At 44.5% G+C, this 17,334-nt stretch overlaps 1 protein-coding gene across 7 annotated transcripts in view; it reads right to left on the bottom strand.

The window, feature by feature from the left end:
* The window catches only part of COL6A3 (collagen type VI alpha 3 chain), an 84,968-nt gene that overhangs the window by 66,329 nt on the left and 1,305 nt on the right, over positions 1–17,334 (bottom strand). For 5 of the 7 annotated variants that reach the window (XM_031968243.1, XM_031968244.1, XM_031968246.1 and 2 more), the window contains exon 2: positions 3,700–3,812. In XM_031968243.1, coding sequence (XP_031824103.1) covers positions 3,700–3,781 — 82 coding nt within the window. In that variant the 5' untranslated portion in view covers positions 3,782–3,812. Of the gene's footprint in view, positions 1–1,870; positions 2,492–3,699; positions 3,813–17,334 lie in introns of all 7 variants that reach the window. The other 2 variants (XM_023503808.2, XM_031968242.1) reach the window with 1 other exon arrangement.

Genomic DNA, 17,334 nt, shown 5'->3' with positions numbered 1-17,334 from the left:
TGTATCTGAAGTTTTTCAATCTTCCCTCACCCACAAGGAAAGTAGAAATGCCTAATTAGGGCAGAGCCATGGCACTTCCAGCCTAGAGCTGCCTGTCTCTCAAGAAAAGGATCTCCCAGAAGATGGCACCATGGCTCATAAGATCGTGATCTAAAGCTGGAACTCCACAAGTCTCCCCCTTCATTCTAGAGAGAAGGAAATTGAGACTGTGAATGACTTGGGTAAGTTCACACAGGAAGCACATGTTGGGTTTAGGATTTGAATCCAGCACCTCTATCTCTAAAGCCCAAGCTCTTTCCCCTGCACCACACTGCTCCTTGGTTCAAAGATAAGGGATACAAGTATAATGCCCCAAGTGGGTTTGGTATGATACAGTGGAACACTACTCGTGCTTGGGGTTCAGGGTATGAGGGAGGCAGTGGTTAGCTTAATTAAGAAAGTACTTTGACAAGTGGGATGTTTTTTTTAATTCAGCAAATATTTACTGAAGACCAATTCAATACAATTTAGCTGGACAGATCTGTGTGTGCATGTGTGTCTGTGCATATACTGTTTATCTGTGTCTATGTGTGTTTCTGTGTGTGTGTGTGTGTGTGTGTGTGTGTGGTACCACAACCACTGTAGGGGCCTCCCTACAAATAGTTCTAATTCTTAGGCATCCCAGACCCTGAATTATATATATATATATATTCTTAGTGTGAAGTCAAAAAAGACCCCAAGAATAATGGTGGAAGCCTGTCTAGACCTAGGAGTTGGGGACCCAGATCCTAGTCAAGGCTTTTCCACACCCTTGAGCACAGAGTCCACCTCTTTGGACCCCAGTAGCAGCAACTGAAATGAGGCAGCCAAGGGACTGATTTCCAAGGGGCCTTGAAGTGGGTTGGGGGCTTTTACAATTTAGGATAAAGAAGGGTGGGCTTCCCCAGGCTGATGGCTCTCCTTTAGGCAGGAAACTTTCTTGGAAGTGAAAGGGATCTGCACACTCAGAAGAAGCTAAATGACAAAAGTCAGAAGAAAAGAATTGTTTTATTAACTCTTCTTGGTCATTTTTTTAATGGGGGACAGGGAGGGAAGGAGCTGAAATTTCTTTCTTCAGTAGAAATGCCCCAGTGCAAACTTTCAAGGGCAAAGTTGATGAATAGAATACTTAAATTAGAGTCAGGAAGATTCCCGTCTCAAATCTTGTCTCAGACCCTTATTAGCTGTGTGAGTCTAATCAAGTCATTTCACCTCTCTTTCCTTATCTGCTAAAATGACATTGCCATACTTCATGGCCATGAAGGTCCCTTCCAGCTCTAAATTTATGCTCTTCAGTCACTTAACCCTCTGAGATTCAATCTCCTCATCTGACAAATGAGACATTTAAACTCAATGGCCTCTGAGATCTTACAGCTTTAACTCTACAGCTCAGGCTAATCTAGTTTTCTCCCAGTGTTCTTGGCCTTTGAGAAGAAACTGCTGGAAAATGCTTAGAACCTTTGTTTTTAAACCTGTGAAGATTCATCATCTGTCCCCCTAGGTCAGAGGTTCTTAACCCAGGGTCCACAAATATAAGGGGGTTTTAATGTTTTAACAACAATTTCAATATGATTCATTTCCTTTGTAATTCTACAGATTTTCTTTTCTGTATTTAAAATTCATTATTCTGAGAGGGACCATGGGCTTCTACAGACTATAAAAAAGGTTAAGAACCCCTGCTCTAGGTCAAGTTTCTTCCATGGAGCAGGGCCAATCACGGCTGGCAGGACCTTGGTGCCAGCCAGAAAGCTCAACCCAGCTGTGGCTTTAATGCTAGAAGCTGCCGCCAAACTTAACGCCAAGCAAAGGGAGCAAGGCGCGGATACAGCTTGGTGCTGGGAGCATTCGTTACCTGTGATGTCTTTGGGTATCTCTGGAGCCCCAGCAATGTCCCCAACCATGGAGGAATGGACACAGGCCACTAAGTTGCCTACTATGTCATGGAGGGCAGTAAAATTCTCTAGGTTGAAAACATGCAAATCAAGGGGTTCACTGGCCATCTCCTGCAGCTCGCCTTCCTCTGCATCTTGCACACCAATGGCAAACACGTCCACGGCGGCAGCAGATTTAAGCTCTGCCGAAGGCCCGGCCACATCATCCTGGGATCGTCCATCGGTTAATACTATGATAACCTGGGGGACACCATCGCTCGCTCGGCTCCCGGCAGCCGGAGTCAAATGGTTCCGTATCACGTACTGTAAGCCTTTGCCAGTCTTGCTGTCTCCCCCCAGGTAAGTCATGTTCGAAATATGGGACAGGACCTCTTGGTTAGTACTGTACGTATTTAGCAGGAACTCAGTATGTGGGTTTCCATTGAACTGGACCAGAGCAAAACGAAAATCATTTCCTCCCACAGCTAAAGTTTCTATAACATCATAGAGAAACTCCCGAACTAGTTGGAAATGTTCTTTGCCAATGCTCCAAGAGGAATCCACTAGAAATATTATATCTGCAGCGGCACTCATTTTGACAGCTTTAAAAAAAGACATTTTTGTGAAGTTAATTTCTACCCATCCAAACTCTCCATCATCTGCCTTGAGCTCTACTACACCATGGCTGAATGACTAATATTTCTGTTACAAGATGTGCAGGAGGAAAAGGGAGACCATAAGATTTTACGATCTATGCTATGCCATGGCTGCATGACTAATATTTCTGTTACAACATGTACGGGAGGAAAAGGGAGACCATCTTTTAATGGTCCAGCATCAAGCCTTACTTACCCACCAAAACAAAGATCCCATAGTCATGGCGGACAGGCCATTTCACACAGACAACTTCCTTTGATGGTTACCCAAGTTCCTTGTGCAAAATGGGTCCCGGACTAGCCATAAGCATACAGAATGAAAAGAAATGTTTCCTATCTTCCTAAAATTCTTTGTCACCATGTGGTGATTTTGCCAGGTAATGTCACCTCAAAGATTTATCTCAGACATGGAGTCCAACCTGTAAGGCTCTCTGAACACAGATAACCAGCAGTCCTGTGTTCATGTGATTTATCAGTCAAACCTACTCAATCATACCTTGATAGGAAAGCAACAATGAGAACTCATTCAGCAAAGATAATAATGCCATCGTTCTATGGGATTCGAATTATTTCATGGAACTTTCGAGCGTGTGTACTTCTTTTCTCTCTGGGACATTGGATATGCCAGTTGGCATCATGGGAAGGGGACAAGACGACACATTCACAAGTCTTAGTGAGGAGGCCAGCCCCCAAGTTAAAAGAGATTTGCTGAGAGACCAGAGTAGGTGGACTCTCCAGAGAGGAGCAATCCTTTGGACCGGACTGGGAAAGGCAGCCACCAGATAGGCCCAGTCTCACTGGACTTCTACCCCAGGTGCCAATGAGCATTTCCACTCTAAGGAAAAGAAGTACAGACCTTCAAAGGTTCATTTCCCTGGTGAGCTCATCAAATTGATCTGGAGTAAGGGAGAAGATGCCCCTGATCAATCCTTGTGCTCATTTCCTTATGTTCACAAAGAAAAATCCCATTTCCTGAGTAGAGAAATAGTATCTAAATGAAAGGAACAACCTGTAAATAATGGTTTTTCAAGCAGCTCATGCAGCCTTCACTTTGGCCAAAACAGTTACAGAAGCTTCTAAATAAGAGTGGACAAACCCTCATGCAGCTTGTTCTGAAATAACAAAATATTAAATCGGGAACTCCCAGGTCTTACCCTCTTGAGCATCAGTCACCCTGGAACCTGAGAGTAAAAGGCAGAATATTGCCACTAAGGGCAAATGTCGATGCTTCCTCATTTTGTTTTCGTCAAAGCACCAGCTATTGGACCTGAGGAGAAAGATGGAAAACATATCGGTCAATTTCCATTCCTTTTCCTGCCATCTTAGAATTATGGTTCCCATTCTGGCTTTGTTCTTCAGGCCTTCTTTTACTGCCAAGGCAATGCTATGACCCAGGGAACTAAAAGGGCATGTCACAGATCCAGAAGAAGGTACTCTGATATATTTCACAATGTTTCTATGACTGATGGTTATCCATCGCTTTAGCAGACTATACATGTTCCAAGGGAAATTTGGATCCATTCACTCATCTGGTCCTCACAGCAACACCATGACGTAGGTGTTATTATTCCCATTTTCTACATGAGAAGACTGAGGCCCAGGAAAGCTAAGTGACTTACCCAAAATAAGAGCATCTATAACTATATAGGGACCTCAGAGGTGCAGTAGACCACTGCCTTCAATTTACAGATGAAAAAAATAGAGGGTAATGGTGGTAAAGTGACTCAGCTTTATATATATATATATATATATATATATATATATATATATATATATATATATATATATATATAGCTGCCAGTGATGAAAGTGGTAAAAGGAGGAGAAGGAGGAAGAGGAAGAAGAGGAGGAAGAGGAGGAGGAGGAGGAGTGGAATAATAGAAGGGTTGTTTATTCTTCATTCTTGAGGAGGACCAGGACATCAAAGAGGTGGCGTACATGGCAGAAGGGGAGTAGGAGTGGTGGTGGTAATGGTGGTAGTGATGATAGAAGTAGTAGTAGTACTAGTAGTACTAGTAGTACTAGTAGTACTAGTAGTAGTAGTAGTAGTGAAGCAAGGTGGTATGGTGGATAAACAAAAAAAAAATCTCAGCATTATGTACCTTTTAGGAGTTTATGGTCTGCTGTGAGTACAGCATCATCCAGGAGCAAAGCTTTGTATCTGGAATTTGAGGTCCAAGATTCAAATCTTGGTTCTGCCACTTCCCCCATATGACTTTGAACAAGTCCATTCCCCTTTAATGATATCAGTTTCTTTTTTTGTAAAAAAAAAAAAATTCCAGCTGTGAATCTATAATCTGTGATCCAATCTATGACCCAATAAGAATTAAGGATTATGTGAATAGCATCATTTAAAAATGTATTTCTCCATTTCCTCACCAAACTAGAAATATATTAATTATACATGCATTGAGCGTGGTCTTTAACTTGGATTAGCTAGGCTCTCAGGAAGAAGGAATCAGGCAAAGAACAGCTTCATTTGCAACAACTGATTCCCACCTTCTCCAGTTTCCCAATTGCAGTCTCCTCAGCTAAGTTTTTGAATCGCTTAGATGAACAGCTCAAGGGATCAATTTCCATTTGAGCACTTAGGGTCTGGGACATTGGAAATTCCTGCTCCCAGGAGAAGGCAGAAGACTTCCTCTCAATGGGCAATTTATAGTCAAGGAGACAGAGAATGATTGCTGCCCTAGGGTTCAGATCCATTCTCCCACAAAGCACCTGTCCTTTATTCAGTGGTTTTAGATGGCCCCAATACTTGTCTCCACAGAGTCAGAGAATTTGACACCTGGATGGGACCTTGGGAATCATCTTGGACAACATAGTAGACCAAGCTCAGGAAGACCTGGATTCAAATCCAGCTTCAGACACTTGCTAGCCGTATGACCCTGGTCAAGTTACTTTATATCTTTCAGCCTCAGTTTCCTCATCTGTAAAATGTGAATAATCACAGCACCTCTTGTTGAGATCAAATGAAATAATGTGAACTCCTTGAGGGTGGACAATGTTTCCCATTTGTCCTCTTATACCCAGTGTCTAAATGCTTGTTAAACTCATCTGGGTTGATTAATGTGTTAAAAGGGCTTTGCCCACCATCAAGCACTATAAAAATGTCAACTCTTATTCATTTCTCTACATGAGGAAAGTGATACTTAGAGAAGTGATACTGATGTATAACATTTACATCATGTTTTATAGTTGACAAAGTGATTTATATACATTATCTCATTTTGTCTCCATAATAGCAGTAGCAAAGTAGAATATATAAAGTAAGTTCTATGGTACCATTTTGTTCACTCGAAACTGAAGCACAAGTTGTGACATCACTCTTCTAGACAATATATCGGCTCTTCTTCCTAACTCCTGTCTTCCACAAATTTGACATGGCATGGCATTTTGATACCTCTATCCAAATCATATAAAAAGGGAGACCAGGACAGGACCAAGGACAGATCCTTAGGGTATTCCACTAGAGACAATTGGGAAGCAAAGATCTTACTTAGCCTGGGTGGTTTCAGGGCAGTCTGTGAAATTGGATCTTTATTTTCACTAACTTCTCATTGAAATTTAACATTTACTTTCATTATAACATTTTAAAGAAATAGTTCTTATGTCCAAAGGAATATCAAACTGTTCATACCCTTTGATCCAGCAGTATCTCTACTAGGTCTGTATCCCAAAGAGATCATAAAATAGAGGAACTGACCCATACTTGCAAAAACATGAGCTCCATCAGGACACGAACCAGAGTTGTATCTTATTAAAAATTTTTATTTCTACTAATGTCTAGGATCATCTTCTGCATGCAGAAGGTGCTTGTTAAATGCTGATTTAACACATGAATGAATAAATATTTTTCTAAAGTAGGGAGAAAAGAAAAAAGTCACAAATCACAATTTCAGTAAAAAGAAGAAGGAAAGAGAAATGAGGACTAAACTTATAAGAGTCAAAGTAGGAATGAATAAAATGGAGACTATGCCATAGGCACAGGCATAAGGAACACTTTGTGAAAACTTCCTGTCACCAAATCATACATTTAGGATGAAAATGAAACTTAGAAGTTATCTATTCTAACACCTACATTTTTATAGAGGAAAAAATTGAAGCCCAGATAGGCAAAATTATTTTGTCACACAGCTAGCTAGTCAGTGACAGATCTGGAATTCAAATCCAGGTCTTCCCACACCAACTCAACCCACGTCATGCTTTCCCCATACTACATTGCCTCCCAAATTCCTTAAAAGGGAGAGCACAATCTAAGTTGAGCTTCAAAGAAGAATAGCATACCAGTGTGACTTTTTCTGGGAATAGTCCCAATAGTAAAGAGGGGAACTCTGCCATAATGCTGCTAATTGACCAATCATCCAAACTGCTCATTCTTTTCAGAAACAGAATAGCCAAAGCAATAACACAAGGCTGTGAAATGAGAGGTCACAATATATCCCTCAGTTTCCTCTAAAACAATATGAGATACAGATGGATTAAAAACCAACACTCTATGGAGGGAGTCTTCATCTTAAGACAATTCAAATTAGAGCCATTTTCCTCTGACTAGAAGCAAAACAGAATCTGGGATAAGAAGAGGTAACAGAGAACTGTGAATTCTGACTAAGGAATGACTATGGCGTATAGGCGTAGGGGCATCTCGGGGAAGCAGGGAGGCCCCATGGGCTATCTCAAAAACAATTCTATGTAGGGAAGAGCTATTAGGACTTTGACTCCAGCAGCCAATAACACAGGGTTAAAGGTGGTTAACCTGGAATTGTTACCATAGTCATCACTGAAACCAACAGAAATTATGGAAAGTGGCAGCCTAAAATAACAGAGAGAACATCACATTTAACATCAGAGGGCTCACTCTGCTATTTACCTGGGTGAACTTGGACAAGGCAATTCCATTCTAGACCTCAGTTTCCCCATCTATAAAATGAGACAGTTGTACTCATTGGTTTCTCTTGTGCTTTCTAGCTCTAAACCTAAGATGCTAAGGAACACACACTATATAACAATGAAGTAGCCAAAGGAATAAAATTTAAAATGTAGCCATGACAAAACCATGGTTCAGGGGAGTTCAGAATGTAAGAAATGCTCCCTAGTCTTGATGGCTGTTTTAGGACTTGACATCTTCTTACTCTCTCATTTTTGGCCTTAAGTAAGATATCACTGCTTAATACTTTGAAAGCACATTAGCATATTGAAATTAATTCAAACAATACTTAACCTAAGGAGGAAAAAAGGCAATATTCAGAAATTCATTGTTAAGGGCCCTTAGACAGGAGAGGAGGGGATCTTAGGCAGTTAACTCAGATAGAAAAAGAATTAGATATACTCACTCTAAGATATTTTCTTCATATTTTCACTGGGAAAATTTTTGAGGCTATAATTATAATAATTTTATAAAATATTGAAAGGTTGTCAGTTCCATTTAGATAGGTAGGTAGGTAGGGTAGGTAGGTAGGTAGGTAGGTAGATAGATAGATAGATAGATGGATGGATAGATAGATAGATAGATGGATGGATGGATGGATAGATGGATAGATGGATAAATGGATGGATGGATGGATGGATGGATGTGTCTATATCTGTATATCTGTGTATCTATGTGTGTATGTATGTGCATGTGTGTGTGTGTGTGTGTGTGTGTGTGTGTATGCATGCATGCCAGACCTGGATGGAAGAAAATACAATGCAGAAAAATGCAGAAAACTTGCACTCAAGTTATTCAAGGCCATCTGCAAAGAATGTTGTGTTAATGATTCCCAGAAGTAGTCTCAGAAACTATAAAAATGAAGTGAGGGAGGGGATAAGACCTTCCACTACTTTTCTACAAATGTCATTGGCTGGATGAACAGTCATTTGGTGTTAGATCAGCCAAAGATGAAACCATCTTTGGTTTGGTGGGCGGTTTGGTGATCCAAGTCAAGAAAACTCGTCTCCAAGAGTTCAAACTGAGGGTGAAAGAGGGGAAGTGACTTACCCACCTCGAGAGTGTCTAAGGATGGATTTGAACTCATCTTTTTGACCCCAAACCCAGAGTTCTATTCACCATGTCCACCAAGGAGCTATATGTCATATATGTAAATCATTTCACACACTTTAAAGCACAAAATAATGTCTGCTACTACTAATTAAATCTAGCTAAAAGGGGAATCAAGGCACTCCAAGTGATGATGTGCATGGATTCTAACACTGTCTCTTCTACTGTCTATATGTGTGCCACTGGATGAGCCTTTTCTCTTCTCTGAGCCTCAGTTTCCCTATGTGTAAGATTACAGTACAATGAAAAGAAAAAGGATGATCTCTGGAGTCTGAGTTCAAATCTTGCTTCAGACTCTCAATATCCTGGGCAAGTCCCATCACCATCCTGGGCCAATTAAATAAGAAGGTGAGACTAAATGGCTTCTAAACCATTTCTTGTGCTTTCTCCGTAGATCAGCCATCTCCTTAGCCTTTCTTTCCCAGATGCAATTGAGGCAGAGAATCCCCTGGGAGAGTACGGCTGGATGGGAAACTGGGGTTTTCTCTACTACTACAGGAGAAAGGTGCCTAATTTATACTTAGAGAATTTATTTGACTTTCATGCTGGAACCCTTCAGCTTTTTTCTAAAAGGGAATTTTCTGCAGAGAGTTGGCAGACAATCTTTCTGGGGGAGCCTGCCCTGTGCCGGGCACAGTGAACCTCAATCCCATTCCACTTTTGAGTTTCTACTCAAAAATAATAATAATAATAAAGCCCTATTTCATGGGAATGGTTTTCTCTGCGAGTGACGCATCCACCTGATCAAGACTCGGGAGTTTGGGGAACTGACACTCTAACAATTCGTGCCAGGGTGCCCTTGGCTTCCTAGATTTGCGTTCCTTGTTGGGTGGGGGTTGGGGTAGGTATACTAGATTTGGGACCACCAGGATCCCATGTGCTGGAGTCTACATTGGGAAAGTGGGGCCGGGGAGCTGGCACGGGATCCAGCAAAACCATTCAGCAAACAAGACTGAGTCAAGAGCATCTTCAGAGTGAGAATAAAGCAAGGAAATGTGGAGACTTTCCGAATCCTCCACCTGTTCCCCCCTACGGACAGAGACACCACCAGCGCCTCCCCTCCAAAGTCTTCTTTCAAGACCCCAGACTCGTGGGCCCCCAATCTGTGAGGAAGCCACCCAGTCCATCCTAGACCTAAGCAAACATCCCCAGCAGGGCTCATCCACCCTGCAAGATGTCTCAGCTCAGGGTGTCCCTCCCTCTCCAAGGTGCCCGAGCCACATGGGACCCTCTGCACCTATCCCTTGGGGCCTCTGAAGGCCTGCTCTAAATTTGTATTTCAAGCTCATACAAGGATGTCCCACAAGAGCCCAGACTTCATCCCAGGGAAGCTGATCCCCACAGACCCTAAGAAGCCATCAGTCCACCTGATGACATAGCCTTCCCCTAGTGAGAGGCCAGGTCAGGGAAGCTTTGTCCTTACAATCTCCACCACCCCACCCCGCCCCGCAGTTTGGCCATCCCAGTCCACCCCCTGCTCTCTGCCTCCATCCCCCTCAATCTTCCCCCAGTTTGGCCATCCCAGTCCACCCCCTCCTCCTTGCCCCTCAGTCTCTCATAATCTCCCTCAATTTTGGCCATCCCAGTCAGCCCCCGCTCCCCACCCCCAATCCAGTCACAACTTTCCATCCCGAAGCTGTAAAAACACCTGGAACAAAGGTGATCAAAGCGTCCTTGAATCATAAGAAGAAAAATTCTGCACATTTTTCGGTTCTCTTGGCCTCGTGGAGAATAAGAGGGAAATGCTGCTTTTAATTAATTTCAATTAACGTCAGCTCAGGCTCCTGCTTCAGGCTCAGAAAGCTGATCGTTCACTTTCTATTCCACTGCAAAGCCTGCCAAGGGAACTACTTAACATCCCTAAGGAGTTAGAGAGTATTATGTATCACTTCCATTCTACAGAAAGGTAAACCAAGGCTTAGCAAGGCTAAATGACTTCAGATTGGAGAACTAGAGCTGGAGGAGAAATCAGAGGATATATAGTTGACGATCCCCTTCTCAGGAGGAAACAGGTTCAGCAAGGAGGAATTAATTATCCAAGGTGGTGAAGTAGATAGAGACCCTCAGGAAGACTGGAGCTCAAGAATTACTAGCTGTGTGACCAAGTGCAAGTCTGTCTCAGTTTACTCTTCTGTAAAATGGGAATGTTAACAACACCTACTACCCCTATGAGGATCCAATAAGATCATATTTGTAAAGCTTTTGACAAACTGTAAAGTGTCAGATAAATGCCAGGCTATTCCAAGCCACCATCATCCCCTAAGTGTGGCCACTGTAAAAGTCTTCTTTCTCCTGCTAGGTCTCAGAGAGAGACCTGGGCCATCTTCAGACCCACTTCAGTCATTTCTGGTTGTGAAATGCTCAGCCTCACAATGAAATCTCATGTTCCAGCATCTGAGGAAGTCAAATGTCTGTGAGAAATGGGCCAGTTCTGGGACTCCCAAGCCTTCCCTGCAGGGGGTTGGAGCAGGGGGCTGGAGGGTCAACAATAGCTCCTCCACCTCAAACATTTCCCTTCTGTCACCCACCATGGCATCAGATGGAACAAAAGCTCACGTCACTGTCACTGTTGGCAGCCCCCATTCCTACCTCTACTCCCCCCTAAAAAAGAGACTAACAGTTCACCTGAAGCAGAAAAAGAGCAGCATAGTTTAAGGTGAACAGGCTCTGGAGTCAGTTCCCTGAATTCAAATCCCATACTCACTGGTATAAGTCTAGGAAAGGCACTTTAACCTCCTGGAAACTCAGTTTCCTCTTCTGAAATATGAGATTACATTAGATGCTCCCTTATGTCCCTTCCAACTCTGAATCTAATAAATGGCCAAAATCTTTTCCTATTTTCCCTTTTTTCCTTCAACTAAGTAACTACCTTCTTGCTTAAAAAAAAAAGAGTTGACAATCACAACCTACGTTTGATCAACATGAGCTTTTTTAAGCTTTTTTAAGGTTTATAAAGCATATTCCATAGGTTTTGTTTCCAGATTTTGCAGAACCCGTTCCTCAAGAGGACAATATGTAAGCCCCATTTTACAGATGTGCAAACTGTAGACAAGTAATTTGTCCAACATCAGTTATGGAAAAGGGAAGGGAGGAACAAGGGAAGGGAAGGAGGAAGGAAGGGAGAGAGAAAGGAAAGAAGGAAGGAAGGAAGGAAGGAAGGAAGGAAGGAAGGAAGGAAGGAAGGAAGGAAGGAAGGAAGGAAGGAAGGAAGGAAGGAAGGAAAGAAGGGCAACTCTTAGGAGGTAGGTACTATTATTTTTATCCTCAGTTGAGGAAACTGAGGCAGACAGAGATTAAGTGTTTCACTGAGAGTTATATAACTAGTAAGTATCTAAGACTGCATCTGAATTTAGCCCTAGGTAGGTGCCTAGAGAATGGTGGAGGTGGGAACAGGTAGGATGCTGTTGACAGAATAAGAGAAGGTGGAAAAATGGCAGACAGGAGCCAAGACCACAGGACTCTAGATGTGGGGTTGGAAGCTCCTTGAAGCTCCCCTTGCCTAACTCCCTCAATTCACATATGAGGAAACTGAGGCAGAAGCAGTGGCAGAAGACATTCAAACTTGAGTCCTTTGAACTCAGCCTCAGCCCCACTTCCAGGACACTCCCTGAGCCACATCACACCTATGAATTCGGGTCACGTGCTTATGGAGATGTTCAACGGGCACTTGGAAATACGGGACCGAAGACTGGGGAGAGGCGAGCGGTGGATGTACAGCTTTGGGAATCGCCCACATGAGCTCCTTAAGAATAGGGATTGGTGGAGCAGGGTAGGACCTTAGTTCAAACTCAAACACAGACACAGACACTAGTTGTGTGACCCTGGGCAAGTCACTCAACTCCAATTGTATCATGAAAAAAGAGAGAAGGAAGCGTTTTGCTTCTAACCTTGTGTGCCTGGCACATAGGAGGCACTGAAATGCTCGTTGTTGGTGGATTTGTGGCACAGCAATGATGCTTAAAGCCAGAAACGCGGAGAGATGGGCAGAGCCAGGGAGGAGCGGAGTGTCCGGCCCCATCCCAAAGGCAGCCTGGCCCCAAAGCTACAGAAAATGGGCCGGTCTTTTCTTAGCCTTGTAAGAGAAGCGGAATCCCCACTAATCCGTCCCCAGACGCCCTCCAAGTAACTGCTGAGCCTTTGCCTCTGTGACTTTACTCAAATTCCGTAAAGTCAATACGGGCACTGTGGAAATCCATGGAACAGCCCAGACCCAGACTTGGATTTGTTCCAGGGCTGGGGGGGGGGGGCTTGGGCTCAGACAGAGAGAGGGGGAACCCGACCCTGGCTGGAAGCAAAAGGAGCAGGGTGCCCTCTAGAGGATATGCACCTAGAGAGCAACGGTCCTGCCAGTACCTCCGGGACCCCCACTTCCCCTCCCTTCCAAGCAGTCAGGGAGGTGGCCAAGCGTTTGGGAGTTACTTCTTTCCCCTTTGGGGGGCGGGGGAAGAGAATCTTCCTAAGCAGCAGGACACTTCCAAAAACTGGACCAGCAGAAGACACAAAGAATATCAGATTTAGAGCTAGAAGGAGCCTCGGATAGCATTTAGAATAACCTCATTTTACAGAGGGAGAAACTGAGGCCTAGAGTTTGGCCAAGGTCACACAGCGAAGAAGGGATAGAATTAGAATTTTCACCCAAATCCAAAGCTGGCTCCACTACATTATACTGTCTACCCAGAGCCTCCCCCCTTTCCCCATTCTGAGAAAGAAAGAAAGAAAGAAAGAAAGAAAGGAAAGGAAAGGAAAGGAAAAAGGAAAGGAAAAAGGAAAGGAAAAAGGAAAGGAAAAAGGAAAGGAAAAAGGAAAGGAAAGGAAAGGAAGAAAAAAAAAATTCCCTTCCTTTAAAACAGAGAAAATGAAGCCAGGAGGAGAGGATGAAAGAAATAAGCTCTTTATGCTTCTCCACAGCCATGGGGGGAGGGGGGAGGACAGGGGGAAGGGGGGAGAGACATTCTGGACCTTCTTACATGAAAACCGGTCACTTTCGTTCCTTGAGCGGGGACACTACTGGGGCAAGTCTGGGTGGTTTTAAATTATGCCCTGAGCCTGGAACTGTTTATATAATAGTAAAGTCTTTCACTGACTCTGCCTTCAAGCAGTGTTGGGGGAGGGGAGAACTTTTCCTAGGGGAAAAACTGAGAGCAGTGACGGAATGTATATGTACACACACACACTCACACGCACACTCACACACATACATGCTCACACACACTCACACACACACAATCTCACACACACATACACTCACCCACATACACACTCACATACATGCTCACACACACACGCTCACACACACACACGCTCACACAGTCACACACACACAATCTCACACACACACATACACTCACACACACGCTCACACACACTCATACACACACAATCTCACACACACACACATACACTCATACACACATGCTCTCACACACACACACACCACACGCTCACACACAATCACATGTGCTCATGCTCACACACACATTCACACACACTCACACACACACACACACACACACAGCCCTCTGTTCCCATCTGCCCCATTCAAAAGGTTCACAGGGGCTGGAATGGCTGGCCCATATATTGACAACTTCTCACTCTCCCTAGAAAGGCTGGGGCACAAAGAATCCCTGGCTAGACTCTTGGCTAAAATGGGACTGCCTGGGCGGGAAGCTGATGCAACCAAACTCCAGGCACAGGCGGAGGGGGCGGGGGACAAAGGGGGGGGGGGCCTTTTTAAGACAAAATGTGGAATCTCACACGCAGGATGCCATGAAAACCAACGCAGAAAGTTCCAGCCTTCCCTGGCTGCCGCAAGGCTCTGAGCAGAGGCTGAACTCTGTGGAAGGGAGATACACACAGAGACAGAGACACAGAGAAAATGGATGGAGAAAGAGAGAGAGAGAGAGAGAGAGAGAGAGAGAGAGAGATGGAGACAGATAGATAAATGGATGGATGGATGGATGGGTGGATGGATAGATAGATAGATAGCCCCTTAAAAAAAAAAAGAACCAGAGGATCCCAGCTCTGGAGCCTGAAGGGACCTTGGAGGTCATTTTGCAGAAAAGAAAACTGAGACCCAGGGAAGGCTCCAAAGTGATCCAGACAACAAGTCAGAGCCAGGATTTAAACCCAGGCTCTCTACCTTCCAGTCCGGTGCTGTGGCCAAGTAAAAAAGCGGGGAACCTGCCCATTCATCCCAAGGCTGAGCTCAGTGTCTCTGTGCAGAGGAAGTCAGTCCACTGAACACATGCAAGTGAAGAGCCCCAGAGGCCATCTAGCCCAACCCAGCCCTGCCCCAGATTTGGGGAGAAGGGGACAATCCCTGCAACCAGAGGCCATTTAGCCTTTGCTTGAAGGCTTCTGAGAGGGTGCGCCGCTGCCTCCTGGGAACCCCCCCCCTCCCCAGAGCAGCTCCAAGTGTTGAGGCTTTTCTGGACACCAAGCCTGAAACAGATTCTGCAACTGCCTAACTGCTTTGGGACCAGGAGTCCCTCTGCTGGCAAGGACTTAGCCCTTGGAACAGCAAAGGGCTGCGACTCCTCCCTGTCCGAGATGATCGCTGGATCATAGGGCTGAAGCTGGAAGGGACAGCAGTCCCATTTACAAAGGAGAAAATTGAGGCCCAGGGAGGCGCAGGGATTTGCCTGTGGCAAGTTAGAGAGTGAGCTCACAAATCTTATCAGTGTTTAGGACATAATAAGCCTAGTGCATTTAGACCCCTTGTGTTAACTCTAAAACCAGCATTTTTTAAAAACTAATCTAGACTGCCTCTAACCCTCTTCTATAAATCTCTCTCTCTCTCTCTCTCTCTCTCTCTCTCCCCCTTATTTTCTTAGTCTTTACTTTTCCTTTACTCATGACCAGTCGACAGCCTACAAGAAGAAGAAATTACTAGCCATGGATCTATGCCTAAAAAAATACACACTTTTTCCTTCATGCCTACTTTACATAAGCAGCCCACCCAACCCAAGCAGCCCCCCATCTTATGCAGGCTTTCCTAGGCTTTGTTCATTCAAAGTTGATGGATTAGGAGAGAGAATGAGTTAGTCATGGGCCCAACCCTGAGCAAATACAGTGTCCCTCTGTCCTTCTTCCATATTCCCACCCCAACCCACCCACCACTACCTCCTCTTACACTCTTTCCTCGTCATTGTCCATGCCCAGTTGGCGGGCTGAGGTATGGCCCACACCCTGAACCTTAAGCATTCATTCACTCCATCATGGTGAATGGAGGCAGTGGGAGGGCATTGCCCCTGTCACCAAGAGTCCTGGATTTCAGTACAAAAGGATGATCATGTGATAAGTAATCCATTTCAATGAGCTTCCCACTGATGCCATGTGATTTGTCCATGAACCCCCTGACAAGTTCTGTCACTTGATCAATCAGAAAGTATTTACTAAGCACCTACTAAGTGCCAGACACTGTGCTAAGAACATGGGCATAGGAAGCGAGGATAGTCCCTCCTTTTAAGGAGGTTACATTACATCCACGAAGGCAACATATGAGAATGTACAAAATGGATAAAAGTCAATTGGGTGGAACAAAAGCAGGGATACATCTTTATTGTTTGGAACTCAGAAAATGAAAATTCATTTTCATACCCGTATAAGCCAGGGATTATGAGGAGTGTTCAATTTCTAAGAAATAAGTTTACATCAGACATTTCAAAAGACATTGAGGGGAGAAGGAAATTATCTGCTGTTTTGGCTTCTCTGTGTTACTGTTTCCTCCATTTCAACAGTGGTGAGCACATTGGTCCAAGGGAGACCCACAATCTGGCTCCTGTCCCTGTCACTAACCAGCTGGATCCCCTTGCAGACAACCCCCCCTTTCTGGGCCCCACATCCCCCATCTGTGAATTGAGGAACCCAGAGCAGCTCCAACATTCTCTCATTCGGATCCTGTGGCTTCTCCCCCATCAATGAACATTTGCCAGAGCACCCCTTCCCCTAAGGATGTGGCATTCTCCTGTCTGCAAAGTCATGGAGAGACTAAAACCTGTTTCAGTGAAGGGTATGGCCATGCTACTCATGGGATAAATTTGGCTCTAGAACCATCTATTCCTAACCCCCCATTTTAGAGAGAGGGAAACTGAGGTACAGAGAGGTCATAGGATCATAAACTCAGAGCCAGAAGGAATAGCAAAGATCATCTGAGTCCAATTCATTCATTTTACTGATGAAGAATCGGTTGCTTTAGACAGAACATGTTTTGCCCCAAATTAAGCAGGTAATGGCTAAAAGCGTATTTTGATTTTTTTTTAATTTGCACTGTATACTTGCTTGTGGCACCCCAGGAGTGTCTAAACCTGGCTAATGTGGAACAATTGGAAAATCTGAGCCCACTTCTTCCCAATCCGATGCTGCTGCTCTGCCCTGCCCTGTCCTAAGGCAATAGATTTTTTTTTTTTAAGAGCATCAAGTTGACTGGGATCTAAGCTTAGCACCCATCCCAATAACTCTCCCCATAGGTAGCTCCTCCACACCAGGGAGGCTGGAAGGCAGCTGCCTCCAGAAGTAATCTGTACCCTCCACAGAGGCGCCTTACTGAGAGGGGAGCAAAGCCCCGCCCAGCCCCTACCCCAATTGTTTGCAGGCGCCAGCCCTGCCTGACCACACCCTGGTGGAGAAAGGCTCTCCTAGAACTCCCTGACTTGCCATGGGCATGGGACCCGCACACACCAGGAGCCGGAATCTGCAGGAATCCAAGCCTCCCTGATGGAGAGCCCAGAGACCAAACTCCTTCTTCCTCCCC

Source organism: Sarcophilus harrisii, chromosome 4, assembly GCF_902635505.1.
Source record: "Sarcophilus harrisii chromosome 4, mSarHar1.11, whole genome shotgun sequence".
NCBI classification, from domain to species: domain Eukaryota; kingdom Metazoa; phylum Chordata; class Mammalia; order Dasyuromorphia; family Dasyuridae; genus Sarcophilus; species Sarcophilus harrisii.
This window is presented reverse-complemented; position numbering and strand designations above follow the sequence as displayed.